The 20795-nt window shown below is 32.7% G+C and overlaps 2 protein-coding genes and 2 long non-coding RNA genes across 6 annotated transcripts; all 4 read left to right on the forward strand.

Moving 5' to 3' along the window:
- The first annotated feature begins 1035 nt into the window (after positions 1-1035).
- Positions 1036-2128, forward strand: LOC135148292 (putative F-box protein At5g62660). Its single transcript, XM_064082884.1, has 2 exons — positions 1036-2001; positions 2117-2128. The coding sequence occupies exons 1-2, from the start codon at positions 1036-1038 to the stop codon at positions 2126-2128; spliced, it is 978 nt and encodes a 325-aa protein (XP_063938954.1).
- Positions 2129-2139: 11 nt separating this feature from the next.
- LOC108216825 (uncharacterized) lies at positions 2140-3130 on the forward strand. Of its 2 annotated transcripts, none has more exons than XR_010289038.1 (3): positions 2140-2246; positions 2801-2873; positions 2959-3130. It is a non-coding gene; the product is annotated as an uncharacterized LOC108216825 (long non-coding RNA). The 2 variants fall into 2 exon arrangements; XR_010289037.1 differs by having other exon boundaries at positions 2801-2865.
- A 15007-nt stretch (positions 3131-18137) lies between these two features.
- On the forward strand, positions 18138-19230 carry LOC135148342 (putative F-box protein At5g62660). Its single transcript, XM_064083224.1, has 2 exons — positions 18138-19103; positions 19219-19230. Exons 1-2 carry the CDS (start codon positions 18138-18140, stop codon positions 19228-19230), a joined length of 978 nt encoding a protein of 325 aa, XP_063939294.1.
- Positions 19231-19241: 11 nt separating this feature from the next.
- On the forward strand, positions 19242-20232 carry LOC108209827 (uncharacterized). Of its 2 annotated transcripts, none has more exons than XR_010289040.1 (3): positions 19242-19348; positions 19903-19975; positions 20061-20232. It is a non-coding gene; the product is annotated as an uncharacterized LOC108209827 (long non-coding RNA). The 2 variants fall into 2 exon arrangements; XR_010289039.1 differs by having other exon boundaries at positions 19903-19967.
- Positions 20233-20795: the final 563 nt, after the last annotated feature.

A 20795-nucleotide genomic window follows, 5' to 3' on the forward strand; every position in this document is an offset into this window, starting at 1 on the left:
AGGCGTGATTTGCTTTTATTGTTGGGTGGCATGCATGGAATTTGATTAGCTGGCGATCTGAGGGTTGGGGTCTGGAGTTTTAAGTTGGTGGTTTTGTATGGCAGAATCATATTTTTGGTTGCAGGTCTTTTGCAATGTCAGTTGAAATTTCGCTACCTTAAATCCAGAAGAAAATATTGGCGAAAAAGAATATAAAACCTCGAACAAAATTGGACTACAACTTGCCTAGCTTTTCGAGGCTTCTCTTTAAATGATTAGTATGTAGCTCAAGTTTACAGACTTCTGATGTAGCTCAGATGATCACCTTTTCAGTTCAACAAGCAATGACCATGAATAGATTCGTAGGAAATTTCAAGATACCAGCAGGCTCTCTCATTGTTTTCTTCATTGTTTTCTTCGTGGCTGCCATTTTGATCACACTTCAGTTTATGACCGCTTTGTTATGCCACTTTGGATTTGGAAGAAGTGGAAAGGAAAACCAGGTACAGATCATTACACTAAGCATTTGGGGCAACCATAATTTTACAGTAGAAGGGTTTGTCAACAAAATTACCCATTTAACCAGCTGATTAATTAAAAATTAGAAATATCTAACGTCTGTTAGTGATAACTAACAGAATGCAATTGGGTGCTAAAAATTTTATACATGAGTCATGTGGGTGCCTATTATTAAAATTTAGGTATTTTTGTGCAAAATAATTATAATTAAGGCCATCTTACTGCAATTAAGTCAAAAAAATATGATTTTGGTTTAAAATGTAGGTTAGTATTTAATTATATTTTAATTTTAAACATAGTTATGAGCTTTCTTAAAATCTCTAAAAGTCTATGATTTTATTTTCATGAATTTTTAATATTGTAAAATCATAATTTTAAATTTTAATAGAATGGCCCCACTTGTAATTTTGATTGGGGAGTACTTGGTAACAAGTGAAACCCTAGTCAAGGAAAAGACTGTGTGTAATTCAATTCACCAAAAAGCGGCCGACCCCAGTACATCTCTCTCATCTCTCTGCGATTCTCTCTCCACAAATCATGACAACTCTGAGCGATCTCCCTGATCATCTCCTCCTGTGCCAAATCTTCACCCGCCTTCCAGTGAAGTTCCTAATCGTCCTCACCAGCGTCTGCAAGTCCTGGCTGGCATTGATCTCGTCTCGATTCTTCGTCGAAGCTCATCTCTCTCGGTTTCATATGAATCCAGATAACCATCAGCTTCTTCTCCACCACCCTTTCAGTAGAAATATCATCATTTCACCAGTCAATTTCTTTGGAAACCCTCACAGTTCTATGATCCCAATTCCTGCAACTGAAGACCTAATTGATACAAGTGGTTCGGGCATCTCAAGGAATTTGTGGTCGTCAAGTCAAGATTTTCTGAATTCGATGCATACATTTGTGGGATCCGTTAACGGGCTCGTATGTTCCTCTAGACCACCTCTCAGGCCTACTAATGTGACTATTTGGAACCCTGCAACTCATAGATGTAAGAATATCTCGGTGCCCCGTATTGATATTAAATATGTGTGGAGCATCCTAGTTGGTTTTGGATTCAATTTTGTTGTAAATGATTATAAGATTGTCTGCATCTATGAACTTGGACTTGAGCTGCAGAATCCGTCATATAGGTTTCGATTGTATTCATGTAAGGATAATTCTTGGAAAGAATTGAAGCCTAATTTTCCATTGCAATTGATTTTTGTTGAGTGCGTGGTTGTCAAGGCGAATCCTTACTGGATGTGTCTTTGTAATCAACGTCGGAATGAATTCTGGGTGAAAGTTGACGTTAAAACTGAGGAAATCCAAATGTTCAAGGGGCCTGAGTATGTTAAGAAAGACACTACTTCTAGCTCTAATATGGCGCTAGGTGATTTTGTTGCACAGGCAGTGTGTTCACCTGGTGCTCAAGCAAATGACATGATTCATATTTACACTCTCGAGGAAAATGCCGGTGTTTGGATGAGGATGTACAGCTTTGGATTACCTGGGGTGCAGAGGCCTGTGAGACTTAAGTGCTTTAAAAACGGTAAAATAGTTTTTACAAACGGCAATCAGAATAAGTTGTACATGTACGACTTGACAAGTGGCAAAGTTAAGACTCTTATGGTCGCACAAGGTAGGGACATGATTCACATGTGCATGAATTACACTGAGAGTCTTGTTTCTATTGAGGGGATGGTGAGTGTTGGAGAAGGAGCTGTCAAAGAAGAGAGACAGGAGGCAGCTCCACTCGCTGCAACTAATAGGTACTTCATTTTCTCACATATACTGCATCTTACCTCTCCCTTTTATTTGTTAAGTTACACACATGACAAGGCTCGCATAAAACTTTTTTAAAAGATCCTGAATTAACTTGTTAGAAAGTTAACATCAGGTTGATTTGATAGAAAAATTAAATGCCAGTCTGCGACATTGCTTACCTTATCTGCAATGTGAGGGAGCAGATAGGAAAGAAGTTAAATTCATCTTGTTGACAATTTCAAAATCATGAGTTCTATTTCTGACATGTTTTATATCTAGGTTAAAGTTTATATGACAGTTTCACATACTCGGCCTTTGAACACATAATTAAATAAAACATAAATTCATTTCCCACACATATAATATCGAATTTCATATTAAATGTTTGTTCATCTATATAATGTATCTTTTCATTGTTTTGATAACTAAATGGCTATATTATTGAGAGTTTAAACTCTCTACTAATAATAATGCATGTAACATCTTAAAAACATCCCACTAAAGAATTTTATGCCCCTGTTGAATGATGATAATTATGAATTACAATTGTTTTTTGAAGGAATGCTTCGAATGCTATGATGTCAGACAATATGGACTGAGTCTCTCAAAAAATTGTTGCCGTGTGTAAGTTGGTACTTATTTCTCCTTCCTTCTATAAGTAATTACTTCTAGCGGTCTCTTTTGTATATATGTTGACGGTGGAGTTTGACAATGCAGGTTTTTGGCTTTCTGTGAAAGTAAGGAAAGACAATGACTTGGAGAAATCTTGTTATATGCACAACAGTTGATGGTTGTATAATAATTAAAAAAAATCTGTATTGGAGCCCTCGACTTCTTTTATTGTTATTGTAATTTTGTTATTAATTCAGAATGTTCTTTGATAGTTATATTCTAGTTACTTGAATTCAGAAACTGAAATTTTGCGTGGGTAATCTAGCTAACTGTGTATATGATGGTGAAATGTGGTACCTTGGATTGGTTGAAGCTCAATAAGAATTTTAATACAAAGAGGTGGTGGTTAAGTATGAGGCATATATGGTTGTAGATTGGCTATAACTCTAACCAATTTTACCTAAATTTGATTGTAGATCGGCTATTGATAGTTTAGTGTCAAGTGTATAATATTATAGATTGTTTAGTCTCTAGCGTATAATTTTCATTACTTTATATATTTGTTTTGAGGGTGACAACGACACCATTGACTATTTATTGTGTACGGTATATTTATAATGATACTTACTGTCTAGTGTAAGTTGACTAATTTAATTATGTTCTTATTTTGAGGGTGAAAACATAATTTTGTAATGATTCACGTTACATTCAAATTTCTGGAAATTCACAAAGAAGAGTCTCCAACATAACTCGAGAAGATAATGATTTGTTGGTGTAGTTAGAATTAGTAATTGACCATGTAACTAAACTGAACAATCTTTCTAATTATGAACTAAATGCAACAATTTTGAGAATCATAATTTGTTGGTGCAATTGATAATAATTCTTGATGTATACATAATAGAGTAAAAGAGTTTTTGAAGGAAAGCCCTGATTCCATGTTCTGTGAGACTGTTAAGTTAAGAGATAGTATATGTATTCAACCTCTCTACAGACGACTGTTGTGGTGAGTATATTTACATTAGGTTGTTGTTTGACTGCTTCCCATTTATCACTTATGTATTTGATTGTTGTGCGTGTAGCATAGTCCACATCCCATTTTTGTATGTGATAAAAGAGATCACTTTATCTGCTATCGCCGTATTTAAATTTTAGAAAAATTGGTGGACAAGTTGTTAAGCATAGTTTCTTTTTCTTTAACTCTATCTTTTTCGGTAGTTATTCTATTGGCCCTCTTTCAATACGCTGATGCTGTTTGGCCTTGCAGACTTTAGGCTTTCAACAAAAGAGAAGAAGCCTGCAATGTCAGATAATTTGTAAATTGTTGATCATTATTGTACAATGATAAATAAAAAAACTTCTAATTAAGATGTTTGTACAATGATAAAAAAAACTTCTAAAATAATGTTTGTACAGTGATGAAAAAACTTCTAAGATGTTCAGTCTCTTAATTGTACCTGAGCAGACCTTCTATCTTTGTTGTCAGTGTACTTCTATTTTACCATTCAGTGTGAAATTTTAGACAATGCAATGCACAATGTTGTCATTGTCATAGAATACTCTCTAATGAGAGGAATGTCAGGAATGAATATAAGTCCTATTTTATGCGTAATCTAAATTCTAATTAAATTGTCTTGACCTATATACTAATTAAAGAAGATTAGACCAATCCTTTACTAAGTTCTCTTTTCAACATAAAAATAAGAGTAATTTACACTTTACATTCTATAAGTTTAAGCGTTTTTTCGATTAATTTGTCTCAAACAAAATTTCTTGTGAATACACACCCTAATATTTAAAAAGATATTGGATAAGCACCCGTTTGACCATATTCTGTCAAGTTGACTATTAAAGTTAACGGAGGTAAAACACAAATTTTGTAGACTTCTTTCTACAAAATAATTTATAAAATGGTCCAAATCAAGTCACACATAACCAAAATAGTAGTAATTATGGATACATTAGATATTTAAAACTAACATTATACTAATATTATAATGTTAACACCCACATCAGATTTATCAAATTAAGAGTTTGTCAAACCAAAAAAGTTATATACATCTAAATTAAATAACAACACAACCAGATTAGTAGTATTAAAGTGACATTAATTATATATATAACACTAAATTAAAAACTATAAATTAATAATAAACCGAAACATCAAAATTTTTGAGATATGATCATGTATTAAAGGATCAAATAAATAATTTAATAAGATATGTGATGAAATTGCTTTACAAATTAAGTAATTTAGTGACTTAGATAATATTAAAGGAGTTTTTATAAACGGAGTAAGGTATACAATTTTTTAAAAAAATATCAATAATATTAAAATAAATAATTTAGGAATATTTAAATAATAAAATTAACTAAATTATACATTAAGATAAACTAATACATACTTTTAATAGACTTTTTGGACCTAGGTTGATTAACCTAGCATATTATAATAACTCCATACAATTTGCCTCCGTGGATGTGCTCAAAAGAACAGTACTTATTTATGTCCGTACTTGTGCCCGGACCAAAAAATCCAAAACAAAAGATAGATGTTTTTCTTCAACCATTGATTGCTGAGTTGAGAATGTTATGGGAAGTTGGTGTGGAGACTTGGGATAATTCTTTGAAACAAAATTTTCGTATGCGAGCTGCTTTGATGTGGACTGTTAGTGACTTCCCTGCTTATTCAATGTTGTCTGGATGGAAAACTGCTGGTCATTTAGCTTGTCCCCATTGTGCTCATGATCATGATGCATATAGCCTTTCACATGGTGGAAAAACTACATGGTTTGATAATCATCGAAAGTTTTTACCGGCCAATCATCCATTTCGAAAGAATAAAAACTGGTTTACAAAGGGAAAGATAGTCACTGAATCTGCCCCACCAGTCCGAACAGGTGAAAATGTGTTTCAAGAAATAGAATCACTTGGTTTGATGAAAGTTACTGAATTGGGAAGTGAAGAGCACAATGCTAGAGTCATTAAAACTTACAATTGTGGATGGAAAAAAAGAAGCATCTTTTGGGATTTACCATATTGGAGGACACTATCAATTAGACATAATCTTGATGTTATGCATATTGAGAAAAATGTCTTTGAAAGTATCTTCAACACTATCATGGCCATTCAGGACCAAGCACTCCAGATCAATCACAACAATCACAGCAGCTTACTGCTCAATCGCGTCAACTCACACCAAACACACTAAATGTATCTTCTACAGCTGGAACTGATTTTGGTTATTGGTCTATTGGCTCTACACATAGCGATGGACGGATTCGAGTAGAAGTCATCAAGAAAGTGTAAGTTTCAAGTTCACTTTTTAGTTCTAAATTCAAGCAATGTTATTAATATGTATTAATATTTAATGTCTTGCATAATTTTCTTTTCTTTTAAGGTTGGAACCTTCACATCAATGTTCTTCAAGGATCAGAAAAATAATGTATGAGAGACTTGAGCCCACCGGTTATAATTGGAAATCCGTTTCAAAAGTAACTCAAGATTTTTATTTTGAAGAATTTAAGGTATTTACTTATCTTGTAATGTCATTTCTTCTTGTACTTGTGTTTTTTTTATAAGTTGCTTTGTAACACATAGTCATTTATTATTGTAGAAATCCTTTGTGTGGAGGCAACCAGATGCAGTAATCTATCAGGGCTGGTTAGGAAATGCACGGAAGAAGTATTCAGAACTTTTGAGTGTAGCTCATTCAGGCTGGGAAAATGGTGAAGAACCGGATAGAAGAATTGGCCAGAATGTTTATTTGAAGTGGATTGAATTTTGGCAAACACCAGAATTTCAAAAGAAGTCTACGATTCAGAAAAATAATCGTTCCAGCGGGGTTGATGGCAGCCTTTCAACACATACAAGTGGTTCTGCATCTCACAGGACAGTTGCAGCTCGTTGGGTAAATTTGTAGTGATTCATTTAATAAACTTGTAAATTATTATCCCTTGCTCATAGATTTGTAATAAATAAAATTTTACAGAAAATGAAGTACAACAAAGAGCCAACTGCAGATCAAGTATTTTTACTAACACACACGAGACGTGGGACGAAAAAGAAGCATACGCAAGGCGAGAACAGTGAGGATGATGTGGATGAAGTGGAGTCCGATTATGAAAGAATATGGGTCGACAAAAAAAGCCAACAAACATATGTGAGTCATTTAAATTCTCCTAAATACAAGGTTGTTTTTTGTGCTTGTTGGATTGTAGATTTTTTATTTATATGGTTAAATAAAAAAGGACTATTTTTAGATCATTATTTTTGTTATAAATAAATTGAGGACTATTTTAATTATGGTTTGAGATGAATGGTGTTTAAGCAGAGGCTATGTTTAGGTTAATGACAAGTTATTCAGTCCTTTTAATTCTGGATAAATAACATTTTATTGGCATTTTTCTGTTAAATATGTTGAATGGGGCTGTGGAGTGGTTTATTTACATGAGGCAGTGAGGATGTCCAATAGTCCAATAGTGCAGTTCAGTGGCAGCTAAATTAATATTGTTTACTTGTATTTATTTAGGATTCTGATTACTCATTTTACTTGTGCAATGTCCAATTTCTAGTGGCCAGATTTAGTTGGGTCTTGTGTCCTTTTGTTCTCACGTTAAATGTATTTGAGAAATGTATTTGAGAGGGTTTGTGGTTTGTTGTTTATCTGATCAGCTCCCTTTTGCGTGTTGTATTCTTTTAATTTTAAGGATTTCGGTCTAGTTCTATTACTATGGATTACAAAAAAAAATTGTTGGCGGGTGCAGGAAACATTCCTGAAACTTTGTGAGCTGCATGAGAAAGCTGGAGAGCCTGTTGATAGAAACAAAATATTTCTTCAGGCAGCTGGTGGTGTTGACAAGAAAAAGAGGGTGTATGGAGTTGGTTCATCGCAATCTCTCTTTTATAAGCCAGAGATTCCTTGTTGTCCATCCTTTGGTGCCGATGCAGAAAATCAGAAGTTGCATGAAGAACTAAATGCGATGAAGGATAAGATGAAAGCAATGGAGGATCAAATAGCCAAAATTATGAAGGCTACTTCTGCCCAAGTATTTCAGCCCCCAACTATGGATTCAGATGGCGAGAATGGTGACGAGTAACCAATTTTAATGGTGAATTTAGTATATATTAATTATTTAGAATGGTGAATCTATGTTCATTGTAAGACACTAATATAGCAGTTGTGCTGCAATGAGAACATCATTTAGCTATGGTCATATTAGTATTAGCTAGTTTAAAAGCCTAGTTAGTAATTGAAGGCTCCTTTTGGATATATGGTACTTGGATGCCGTTAGTATTTATCGGGCAACTATATATTACCTCATTTTGGAGATTGTGGTTTATTATATATGTTAAAGTACTTTTGTTATTTGTTATTCTGCATTAAAAATGTACAATTTTAGAAAATGAAAATTTTGTACTGTATTTGAGCATGCATGCCAACAGAAGGTGTCATATCTACTAACGGAAATTTAACAACCGGAACAGTCTGTTAGTTTTCTGTTATTAAATTTAACAATTTTTTGACCATATTTAACATCAGATTTTCCGTTAGGCATTTGTTGCTAGAATTGTCAACCAAATATTTTTGCAAAAAAGAGGTCTGTTGCCTGATTGTTACTACTCGGTTGCTAAATTACTATATTTAACATCAGATTTTCCGTTGGGCATTTGTTGCTAGAATTGCCAACCAAATATTTTGTTGGCAGAGTGGTGTTTCTTTTGTTATTTTGCAAAACAGAGTTCTGTTACTAGATTGTTACTACTCGGTTGCTAAACTTAGCAACGGACACCTTATTCGGTTGGCGAGGTGCTTCCCAACAACGTATACTCCAATGGTCCAGTTCAGTAGGAATTCCGTTAGGAATCTTTTTTACCAACGGATTTTCTTGATTTGCCAACAAAATATTTCGTTGGGGATAATGAAATTTCTTGTAGTGAAGGTAAGTTATAGATAAATGCCAGTATATATGCAAAAAGGTATATAGCAAAATCCCTTACCTTATCTGCAATGTCATCAGGGAGTAGGAATGAAGTTAAACTCATCTTGTTGACAATTTCAAAACCAGGAGTACTATTTCTAAATTGTTTTACATCTAGGCTAAAGTTTATATGGCAATTTCACATACTCTCAGCCTTTACACACATACTTTTTTTTTTCTGACGAAAGCCTTTACACACATACTTGAATACAAACATACATTCATTTCCCACACATTTCATATTAAATGTCATATTAAGTGTTTGTGCATCTATATAATGTACCTTTTCACTATTTTGATAGCTAAATGGCTATGTTATTGAGAGTTTATACTCTCTACTAATTAATTAATGTAACGTCTAAAAACCATCCTAATAAGTTATAACTGTTTCTTGAAGGAATTCTTTGAAGGCTATAATGTCAGACAATGTATCCTGAGTCTCTCAAAAAATTGTTGTTGTGTGTGTATGTTGGTACTTACCTTCACCTTCATTCGATAGGTAACTTCTACCGGGCTCTTTCTCTATATATGTTGATGGTAGAGTTTGACAATGCAGGTTTTTGGCTTTCACGGACAGTGAGGATATATATATACAATGACTAAGAGAACAAGAACATCTGGTTATATGCACAACGGTTGATGGTTGTATAACAATTTTAGAAAATCTGTATTGGAGCCCTCGGCTACTTTTATTGTTATTATATATAGTTCTGTTATCAATACAGAATGTTGTTTGATACTTTTGGAGCTTAAGTTATATTCTAGTTATTTGAATTTAGAAACTGAAATTTTGCATGGGTAATCTAGCTTAAGTATATGATGGTGAAATGTGGTGACTATAAGAATTTTAGTACAAAGAGCTGGTGGTGAAGTAAAAGACATAGTTGTAGATAGTCTGTAACTCTTAACCTAATTTACATACATGTGATTGTAGATTATTGACAGTTTAGTGTCATCAGATGTATAATTTATGGATTGTTTAGTCTCTGGCATATAATTTTTATTATTTTATGTAATTATTTTGAGTGTGAAAACGGTATTATTGACTATTTATTGTGCACTCTATAGTTGTACTTACCATCTCGTGTATAAATTGACTAATTTATGTTCTTATTTTTAGGAGTGAAACAATAATTTTGTAATGATTTGGGTGACATTCCAATTCCTATTTAGAATCTGTAAATTCACAAACAAGTCTCCAACACAACTCGATAAGATAATGATGTGTTGGTGTAGTTAGAATTAGTACTGAACAATTTTTCTCATTATAAACTAATTGCAACAAAACTGACTTTTACTACATTTCTTACGACGAAAAAGTTTGCACGCCAACTTTATGATGGAAAAGCACATATAAAGTCTGAAATAACTTTCGGTTGTATCTATTATTTTTAAGTGCTAGCATTCTGGCGCAAACAAATAAAATAAATTTTTTAATTTGTCGTCATTCTTTAAAGGGTCAAATAAATAATTTAATAGGATTTGTTTTAAAATGCTATATATGTGGAGCAAAGAACCACCGTCAAGAATTATGTCTCTCATTCTGAGTATTAGATCACGCCATAACCACAATAAAAGTAATTAAAGCCATTAAATTCAATATTTATATTAGAAAATATAAATTAATAATAAATACTATCACTAAAATTTTTGGTCTATGACCATTCATTAAAGAGTTAAATAAATAATTTAATAAAATATGTTTTGAAAACGCTTTACAAATTAATATAATGACTTACTTAATATTAAAGGAGTTTTTATAATCTCTGTAAGATATACAATAAGTTTAATAAATATTAATAATTTAAATTAAATAACTTAAAAATTTTAAATAATAAAATTTTATACATTAAGATAAAAAAATAAATATTTTCAATAGTTTTTTTTGGCATGTTCGAAAAATAAAAATACAGTTAAAAGGTCAAATAAATAATTTAGTAAGATATAAAATCAAAATGCCTTACAAATTAAGTAATTTAGCGACTTAGCTAAAATTAAAGGAGTTTTTATAATCTCAGTAAGGTATACATTTTTTTAAATAAATATTATTATATTATAAAAGAAACAATTTAAGAATTTTTAAATAAAAAAATTTTATACATTAAGATAAACAAATAAATACTTTTTTAAAAGACTTGCCTGGCATGTTCCAAAAATAAAAATACAGTTAAAAATATAGTTTGGGCCAAATGAGTAGTTTGGACTTTGGGCCTAACTTAATTAACCTAGCATTCCTGAAATTCATCTCTGCAAATCATGACCTCTCTGAGCAATCTCCCTGAGCATCTTGTAGGGGAGCAGATATTCACCCGTCTTGCAGTGAAAGACCTAATGGTCCTCACAGGGGTCTCCAAGTCATGACTTGCGTTAATCTCTTCTCCCTCCTTTTGGAATCCCATCTCTCCCGTTATCAACTAAACTAATATACAATTTGCACCAACTTCCCTCCCTGTCCCTGTAGCTATAGGAGAAGGCCACACTCAGGGAGTTTCTGAATGAGAACCTGATCCATCCAAGCATGGGATTTCTTGTTGATCTCTTGTTTTTCTGTAATAGTGATCATTTGCTATCTGGTGTTGATGTGGAATTCAGATGTATGGTATTTTGTTTTTTGTTGATGTGGAATTAAGATATATATCGTGTACACTATAATTTTAGTGATATTTAATGTCTAGTGTCTAGTACTGTATAAATTGATTATATAAGAACTAGACAGTGAGTATCACTACGGTAAATATCTGAATTCCACATCAACAAAAAACAAAGTACCATACATCTAAATTCCACATCAACACCAGATAGCAAATGATCACTATTACAGAAAAACAAGAGATCAACAAAAAATCCCATGCTTGGATGGACCGGGTTCTGATTCAGAAGCTCCCTAAGTCTGGCCTTCTCCTGTAGCAGGGACAGGGAGGGAAGTTGGTGCAAATTGTATCTGGGTTTAGTTAATAACGGGAGATATGGGATTCCACAAAAGAGGGAGAAGAGATTAATGCAAGCCATGACTTGCAGCCGGTGAGGACCATTAGGTCTTTCACCGGAAGACGGGTGAATATCTGCTCCCTACAAGATGCTCAGGGAGAGATTGCTCAGAGAGGTCATGATTTGCAAAGATAAATTTCAGGAATGAGAGATATAACACTGGAGATGAGAAGAGAGCATTCTGGAGCGCGGCTCTTTGCTCCAGATGTATTATACATATATATACAAGAAGCTTGCTAGGTTAATTAAGCTAGGCCCAAAGTCCAAGCTACTCATTTGGCCCAAACTAAATTTCTAACTGTATTTTTATTTTTTTGGAACATGCCAGGCAAGTCTATTAAAAAAGTATTTATTTGTTTACCTTAGTGTATAAATTTTTTTTATTTTAAAATACTTAAATTGTTTCTTTTATATTATAATTAATATTTAATAAAAAAATGTATACCTTACTAAGATTATAAAAACTCCTTTAATATTAGCTAAGTCGCTAAATTACTTAATGTGTAAAGCATTTTGATTATATATCTTATTAAATTATTTATTTGACCTTTTAGCGTATTTTATTTTTCGAACATGCCCAAAAAGTCTATTCAAAATATTTATTTGTGTATCGTATAATTTTAGTGATACTTACTGTCTAGTGTATAAATTGATTAATTAATTTATGTACTTATTTTTAAGGTGAAACAATAATTTTGTAAACATTCGGTTGACGTTCCAATTCCTATTTCAAATCTAGAAATTCATAAAGAAGTTTCCAACATAATTCGACAAGTCGATAATGATTTGTTGGTATAGGTAAAATTAGTATAAATACTTGACCATGTAACTAAACTAAACAATTTTTCCCATTATGAACTAAACATCTAAATCAAATAACAACATAACCAGATTAGTAATAACTAAAGTGACATTAGTACTAATATTAAAAGCTATAAATTAACAATAAAACCAAAACACTAAATTTTTTTAGCCATAAACAATTAATAAAGGGTCAAATATATAATTTAATAAGATATGTTTTGGAAATACTTTACAAATTAAGTAATTTAGTGACTTAATTAATACTAAAGGATTTTTTATAATTTCCATGAGGTATAATGTTTTTTTAATAAATATTAATAATATAAAATAGATATTTTAGGAATTTTTAAATAATAAAACTTTATGCATTTAAATACTTTAAATAGACTTGTTGGTTATGTTCCAAAAATAAAAATACAATTAGAAGTTTAGTTTAGGCCAAATGAGTAATTTTGTTGAACGTCCATCTTTTGTTGAATCCCATCTCTCCCGTTATCACCTAAACCCAGACAACCACTTGCTTATGCTCCACCCTTCTTTCCATACAAAAATCCTCATTTCACCTATCAACTTCTCCGGAGATCCACACATTTCTATATTTCCAATTCCAGCATCTGGAACCCAGATTGATGCAAGTGAGTCGCGAAATTTTCGTGATTCCATGGAAACGTTGGTGGGCTCAGTTAATGGGCTGGTATGTTTCTATAGACCAGTACCTGCTACTGTTGTTATTTGGAACCCTGCTACTCGGAGATATAAGGACATCAGGGTTCCCAATTTTAATATTAAGCCGTTGCTGAGGATCTATGTTGGTTTCGGGTTCAACTGTATGTTGCTGACAATTATAAGATTGTGTGCATCTATGAACTAAACTATTTATGGGTGAAAGTTAATGTTCAAAGTTAAATCCGGATGTTTCACGGGCTGGAGTATGTGATGAATGAAACTACTAGAACCTCCGTTATGGCGCTAGGTGATGCTGTTGCTGAAGCCGTTTTTTCACCTGGGGCTGAAGCAAATCAGATGATTAATGTGTATACCTTTGAGGAAAATTCTGGTGTTTGGAATTATTTGGGTTGCGGAGGCAGCCTTTAAGTTTCATGTGCTATTATAAGAATGGCAAAATAATTTTTACAACGGACATCGTAAAAAGTTGTTCTTCTATAACTTGACAAGTAGAGAAGCTAAGAATATTATGGTCGCAGAAGATGGCGAAATGCATTCAATGCCAATCAGTTATATTGAGAGTCTTGCTTTTGTTGAAGGTATGGTGCGTGTTCCTGAAGAAGCTGCAACAGAAGAGAGGCAGCTGGAGACTGTCTTCCCCACAACTGAAAGGGATTCCAACTTGTTAAATAATGCCACATCTTAATATATAGGTCAAAGTTCTATTTTAAATGGTTTATATCTGTTAAAGTTAATATATGTGGTAGTTGAAAGCAGTTTCACATACATGTATATAGATACTAAATGAGTGCACAAAAATATGAAAACATTAGTTTAATCATATTATAATATAAAATAAATCTTCATTTTCAAAGCCCTTGATTAGCGGGCACAAATACTAGTCTTAATATATAGGTTAAAGTTCTATTTTAAATGGTTTATATCTGTTAAAGTTAATATATGTGGTAGTTGAAAGCAGTTTCACATACATGTATATAGATACACACTTATATTGATTTTCCCCATAGTTAATACTCCCTCCGTCCCAAATTAACTGTCTTATTTGACTTTTTCATGGTCAATTTGACTCAACTTTGACTGAAAAATATGTATATTAAATAATTAAATAAAATTATGAAAAATATATCATTGAAAAGATTATCAAATCTATTTTAAAATGTATTTTTCAGTTTTGTAAAATAGTAAAAGAATAATTTTTAATTTGCAGTCAAAGTTGGGTCAAATTGACCACCAAAAAGTCAAACAAGACAGTTAATTTGGGACGGAGGGAGTATTTAATGTCATATCAAGTGTTTGTTTATATGTGTGTGTGTATATATATAAATATGTTTTCATTGTTCTAATTTCTAATGGCTATGTTGTTGAGGGTGTCATCTCTACTGATGTAACATCCAAAAATACCAACTAAAGAATTTTGTGCCCTTGTTGTATGATGTCGATAACTTGAAATTGTTTCTTGAAGCTGGAATGCTGCCTGGGATATTCTACAATCTTAGAAGATATTCACTGATGCTCTGTCGTCCACAATTAAAGCATCAAAGGAAGTTCTGGTGGCAGGTTTTTGGGGTGAGTATGTTTGCACATGTTGTTCTAATTTAGAACTCATTCATCTGATAGTTGTGAGGGGAGTATATAAGTAGTTTTATTGTGCGAATTTGATCTTCATCACATGTTCTTAAGACTTATACGACATAGATCGCACGCCCCTCTTTTGTGATTATAATTATTTTGTTGAATTTTTAAAATTTAAGGAGTGAAAAGAGAAAATAGACGATAGTGGTTGGAAAAGTAGAGGAATATTTAAATAATTTGGTACAAAATTATCACACACTATAACTCCATTACAAAAATAATTATAATTGAGGTATACAAATAATTGTTCAAATACAAACCAAAATGAAAACTAAAAACTAATTCAAATTCTTAGCCGTATCTAATAAAATGGTCATCTAAAAATCACCACACCTTATTAAACCATTTCGCATAATCATATGTGGTTTCTAATGAAATGGTCAATGAGGTGTGGCATTGAAATTGATTTCATATTTTCATTGTGTTTCAGTAGATAAGTCTATATATAGGGCATATATTTGAAAATATTGGTTGATAGTCAACGTGAATAAAACATCTTTATACACTTTAAATCAACTTGTATATCTTATTTGTTATGATACTACCATGTTACTGATTAATTTTTTCGAAGACTTAATTCTTTGTTATTATTTGATTAATTTGAGTTTACATCATGTATATAATTGATATTATTATTACCTCTTATATATACGACTTCATATTATGATTTATAGTGGGAACATGGGAATCAATGCTTATTGTGTCCCATATTTCTTATATGGGCATGGGCAGGGTCATGGCACGAGTTCATATTGCTTTAAGGACAGGTAAAATTATTGAAAAAGATTATCAAGAAAATATGGGACACATAAAAATTTGTTTACAGGGAGGGACGGGACGAGTTTGTGATTCAAAATTCAAATCTTATTAAAGACCTATTTTAGTTTAAAGGGTCTTTGTACTGTGTAGCCATGAGCATACACTTACAATTACTTTTTATTTCATTAGGTGATTTTTATTGGTGAAAATTTTTGTGCATGTAAGAGGCTATATTATTAGTGAGATTGAAGCCAACAAATCGGTCAACTAACTAAAAAATTGTTGTTAGTGTGTGTTCATGGACACACTAGATAATCTGTAATTTAAAATATAGTTTATTATTTTATATATTTTAGTTTCAAATACAATTGTGAGTTTCTTTCTTCTTTTTTTGGAATATAATTGTGAGTTTCTAATATCTTAGAAGTCTATTATTTCATACAAATTATATTCATGAAATCTCAATATTGTAAAATCACAATATTAAATTTTGATCATACATATATTCAGCTGGCTTCTAATTTTGAGTGAGGGAGTACTCCGTAACAAGAGGTCTAATATGTAAAAAGTCAACCCCTAGTCAAGAATAATTTATTATTAATTATTTGCTTAATATGTATGCTTTCAAATCATATATATATATATATATATATATATATATATAATTGATATTAATACTATATATCTATATCATGTGTTGGAGTTATGGTATCCCAAATCCATACGATATCATATAATGATTATAGTGAAGAATATGAGAAGCCGTGCTTATGGTGTCTCATGTTTATTATATGGATCATATCGCGAAGTTAATATTGCTCTACGAAGAGATAAGACTATTGAAAAAATTATCGTAAAAATACGGGACAAATAAATAATTTGTTTGCACGGAGCGATGAGCTAGTTTGTAATTTAAAATTCAAACCTTAATAAAAAAAAATAGACTTAATTGCAGTAAGATGGACTCAATTATAATTTTTTTGCACAAAAATACTTGAGTTTTAATAATAGGCAGCCGCATGGCTCACTTTTGAAATTTTTAGCACCCTATTGCATTCCGTTAATTATTACTAACAGACGTTAAAATTGGAGGGGTAAAACTGGGACAAATTGTCATATACTACTCTACGTCCACACATATTTATACACGATTTTCTTTCTGTGAGAGAGAGGGGAAGGAAGAGGGCGGGTGAGAAGGGGAGCTACAAAAATGATTGATAAGCTTGTGGCGTTCTATAGTTGGTTTAATCTGGGGTTGTTCTGTTGGCTCGACTGAGTCGGGACTTGGGATGGAGTAGTATGTTTAATAAATGCTTACGAAATTTTCGCTGGTATGTTCTGGGTTGGTGGTCAGAGTCTAATAATGTTTATGCTTTGCTTCATTTCTGTTACTTGTTTAGGCGTGATTTGCTTTTATTGTTGGGTGGCATGCATGGAATTTGATTAGCTGGCGATCTGAGGGTTGGGGTCTGGAGTTTTAAGTTGGTGGTTTTGTATGGCAGAATCATATTTTTGGTTGCAGGTCTTTTGCAATGTCAGTTGAAATTTCGCTACCTTAAATCCAGAAGAAAATATTGGCGAAAAAGAATATAAAACCTCGAACAAAATTGGACTACAACTTGCCTAGCTTTTCGAGGCTTCTCTTTAAATGATTAGTATGTAGCTCAAGTTTACAGACTTCTGATGTAGCTCAGATGATCACCTTTTCAGTTCAACAAGCAATGACCATGAATAGATTCGTAGGAAATTTCAAGATACCAGCAGGCTCTCTCATTGTTTTCTTCATTGTTTTCTTCGTGGCTGCCATTTTGATCACACTTCAGTTTATGACCGCTTTGTTATGCCACTTTGGATTTGGAAGAAGTGGAAAGGAAAACCAGGTACAGATCATTACACTAAGCATTTGGGGCAACCATAATTTTACAGTAGAAGGGTTTGTCAACAAAATTACCCATTTAACCAGCTGATTAATTAAAAATTAGAAATATCTAACGTCTGTTAGTGATAACTAACAGAATGCAATTGGGTGCTAAAAATTTTATACATGAGTCATGTGGGTGCCTATTATTAAAATTTAGGTATTTTTGTGCAAAATAATTATAATTAAGGCCATCTTACTGCAATTAAGTCAAAAAAATATGATTTTGGTTTAAAATGTAGGTTAGTATTTAATTATATTTTAATTTTAAACATAGTTATGAGCTTTCTTAAAATCTCTAAAAGTCTATGATTTTATTTTCATGAATTTTTAATATTGTAAAATCATAATTTTAAATTTTAATAGAATGGCCCCACTTGTAATTTTGATTGGGGAGTACTTGGTAACAAGTGAAACCCTAGTCAAGGAAAAGACTGTGTGTAATTCAATTCACCAAAAAGCGGCCGACCCCAGTACATCTCTCTCATCTCTCTGCGATTCTCTCTCCACAAATCATGACAACTCTGAGCGATCTCCCTGATCATCTCCTCCTGTGCCAAATCTTCACCCGCCTTCCAGTGAAGTTCCTAATCGTCCTCACCAGCGTCTGCAAGTCCTGGCTGGCATTGATCTCGTCTCGATTCTTCGTCGAAGCTCATCTCTCTCGGTTTCATATGAATCCAGATAACCATCAGCTTCTTCTCCACCACCCTTTCAGTAGAAATATCATCATTTCACCAGTCAATTTCTTTGGAAACCCTCACAGTTCTATGATCCCAATTCCTGCAACTGAAGACCTAATTGATACAAGTGGTTCGGGCATCTCAAGGAATTTGTGGTCGTCAAGTCAAGATTTTCTGAATTCGATGCATACATTTGTGGGATCCGTTAACGGGCTCGTATGTTCCTCTAGACCACCTCTCAGGCCTACTAATGTGACTATTTGGAACCCTGCAACTCATAGATGTAAGAATATCTCGGTGCCCCGTATTGATATTAAATATGTGTGGAGCATCCTAGTTGGTTTTGGATTCAATTTTGTTGTAAATGATTATAAGATTGTCTGCATCTATGAACTTGGACTTGAGCTGCAGAATCCGTCATATAGGTTTCGATTGTATTCATGTAAGGATAATTCTTGGAAAGAATTGAAGCCTAATTTTCCATTGCAATTGATTTTTGTTGAGTGCGTGGTTGTCAAGGCGAATCCTTACTGGATGTGTCTTTGTAATCAACGTCGGAATGAATTCTGGGTGAAAGTTGACGTTAAAACTGAGGAAATCCAAATGTTCAAGGGGCCTGAGTATGTTAAGAAAGACACTACTTCTAGCTCTAATATGGCGCTAGGTGATTTTGTTGCACAGGCAGTGTGTTCACCTGGTGCTCAAGCAAATGACATGATTCATATTTACACTCTCGAGGAAAATGCCGGTGTTTGGATGAGGATGTACAGCTTTGGATTACCTGGGGTGCAGAGGCCTGTGAGACTTAAGTGCTTTAAAAACGGTAAAATAGTTTTTACAAACGGCAATCAGAATAAGTTGTACATGTACGACTTGACAAGTGGCAAAGTTAAGACTCTTATGGTCGCACAAGGTAGGGACATGATTCACATGTGCATGAATTACACTGAGAGTCTTGTTTCTATTGAGGGGATGGTGAGTGTTGGAGAAGGAGCTGTCAAAGAAGAGAGACAGGAGGCAGCTCCACTCGCTGCAACTAATAGGTACTTCATTTTCTCACATATACTGCATCTTACCTCTCCCTTTTATTTGTTAAGTTACACACATGACAAGGCTCGCATAAAACTTTTTTAAAAGATCCTGAATTAACTTGTTAGAAAGTTAACATCAGGTTGATTTGATAGAAAAATTAAATGCCAGTCTGCGACATTGCTTACCTTATCTGCAATGTGAGGGAGCAGATAGGAAAGAAGTTAAATTCATCTTGTTGACAATTTCAAAATCATGAGTTCTATTTCTGACATGTTTTATATCTAGGTTAAAGTTTATATGACAGTTTCACATACTCGGCCTTTGAACACATAATTAAATAAAACATAAATTCATTTCCCACACATATAATATCGAATTTCATATTAAATGTTTGTTCATCTATATAATGTATCTTTTCATTGTTTTGATAACTAAATGGCTATATTATTGAGAGTTTAAACTCTCTACTAATAATAATGCATGTAACATCTTAAAAACATCCCACTAAAGAATTTTATGCCCCTGTTGAATGATGATAATTATGAATTACAATTGTTTTTTGAAGGAATGCTTCGAATGCTATGATGTCAGACAATATGGACTGAGTCTCTCAAAAAATTGTTGCCGTGTGTAAGTTGGTACTTATTTCTCCTTCCTTCTATAAGTAATTACTTCTAGCGGTCTCTTTTGTATATATGTTGACGGTGGAGTTTGACAATGCAGGTTTTTGGCTTTCTGTGAAAGTAAGGAAAGACAATGACTTGGAGAAATCTTGTTATATGCACAACAGTTGATGGTTGTATAATAATTAAAAAAAATCTGTATTGGAGCCCTCGACTTCTTTTATTGTTATTGTAATTTTGTTATTAATTCAGAATGTTCTTTGATAGTTATATTCTAGTTACTTGAATTCAGAAACTGAAATTTTGCGTGGGTAATCTAGCTAACTGTGTATATGATGGTGAAATGTGGTACCTTGGATTGGTTGAAGCTCAATAAGAATTTTAATACAAAGAGGTGGTGGTTAAGTATGAGGCATATATGGTTGTAGATTGGCTATAACTCTAACCAATTTTACCTAAATTTGATTGTAGATCGGCTATTGATAGTTTAGTGTCAAGTGTATAATATTATAGATTGTTTAGTCTCTAGCGTATAATTTTCATTACTTTATATATTTGTTTTGAGGGTGACAACGACACCATTGACTATTTATTGTGTACGGTATATTTATAATGATACTTACTGTCTAGTGTAAGTTGACTAATTTAATTATGTTCTTATTTTGAGGGTGAAAACATAATTTTGTAATGATTCACGTTACATTCAAATTTCTGGAAATTCACAAAGAAGAGTCTCCAACATAACTCGAGAAGATAATGATTTGTTGGTGTAGTTAGAATTAGTAATTGACCATGTAACTAAACTGAACAATCTTTCTAATTATGAACTAAATGC

This window comes from Daucus carota, chromosome 1 (assembly GCF_001625215.2).
Source record: "Daucus carota subsp. sativus chromosome 1, DH1 v3.0, whole genome shotgun sequence".
Taxonomy (NCBI): Eukaryota; Viridiplantae; Streptophyta; class Magnoliopsida; order Apiales; family Apiaceae; genus Daucus; species Daucus carota.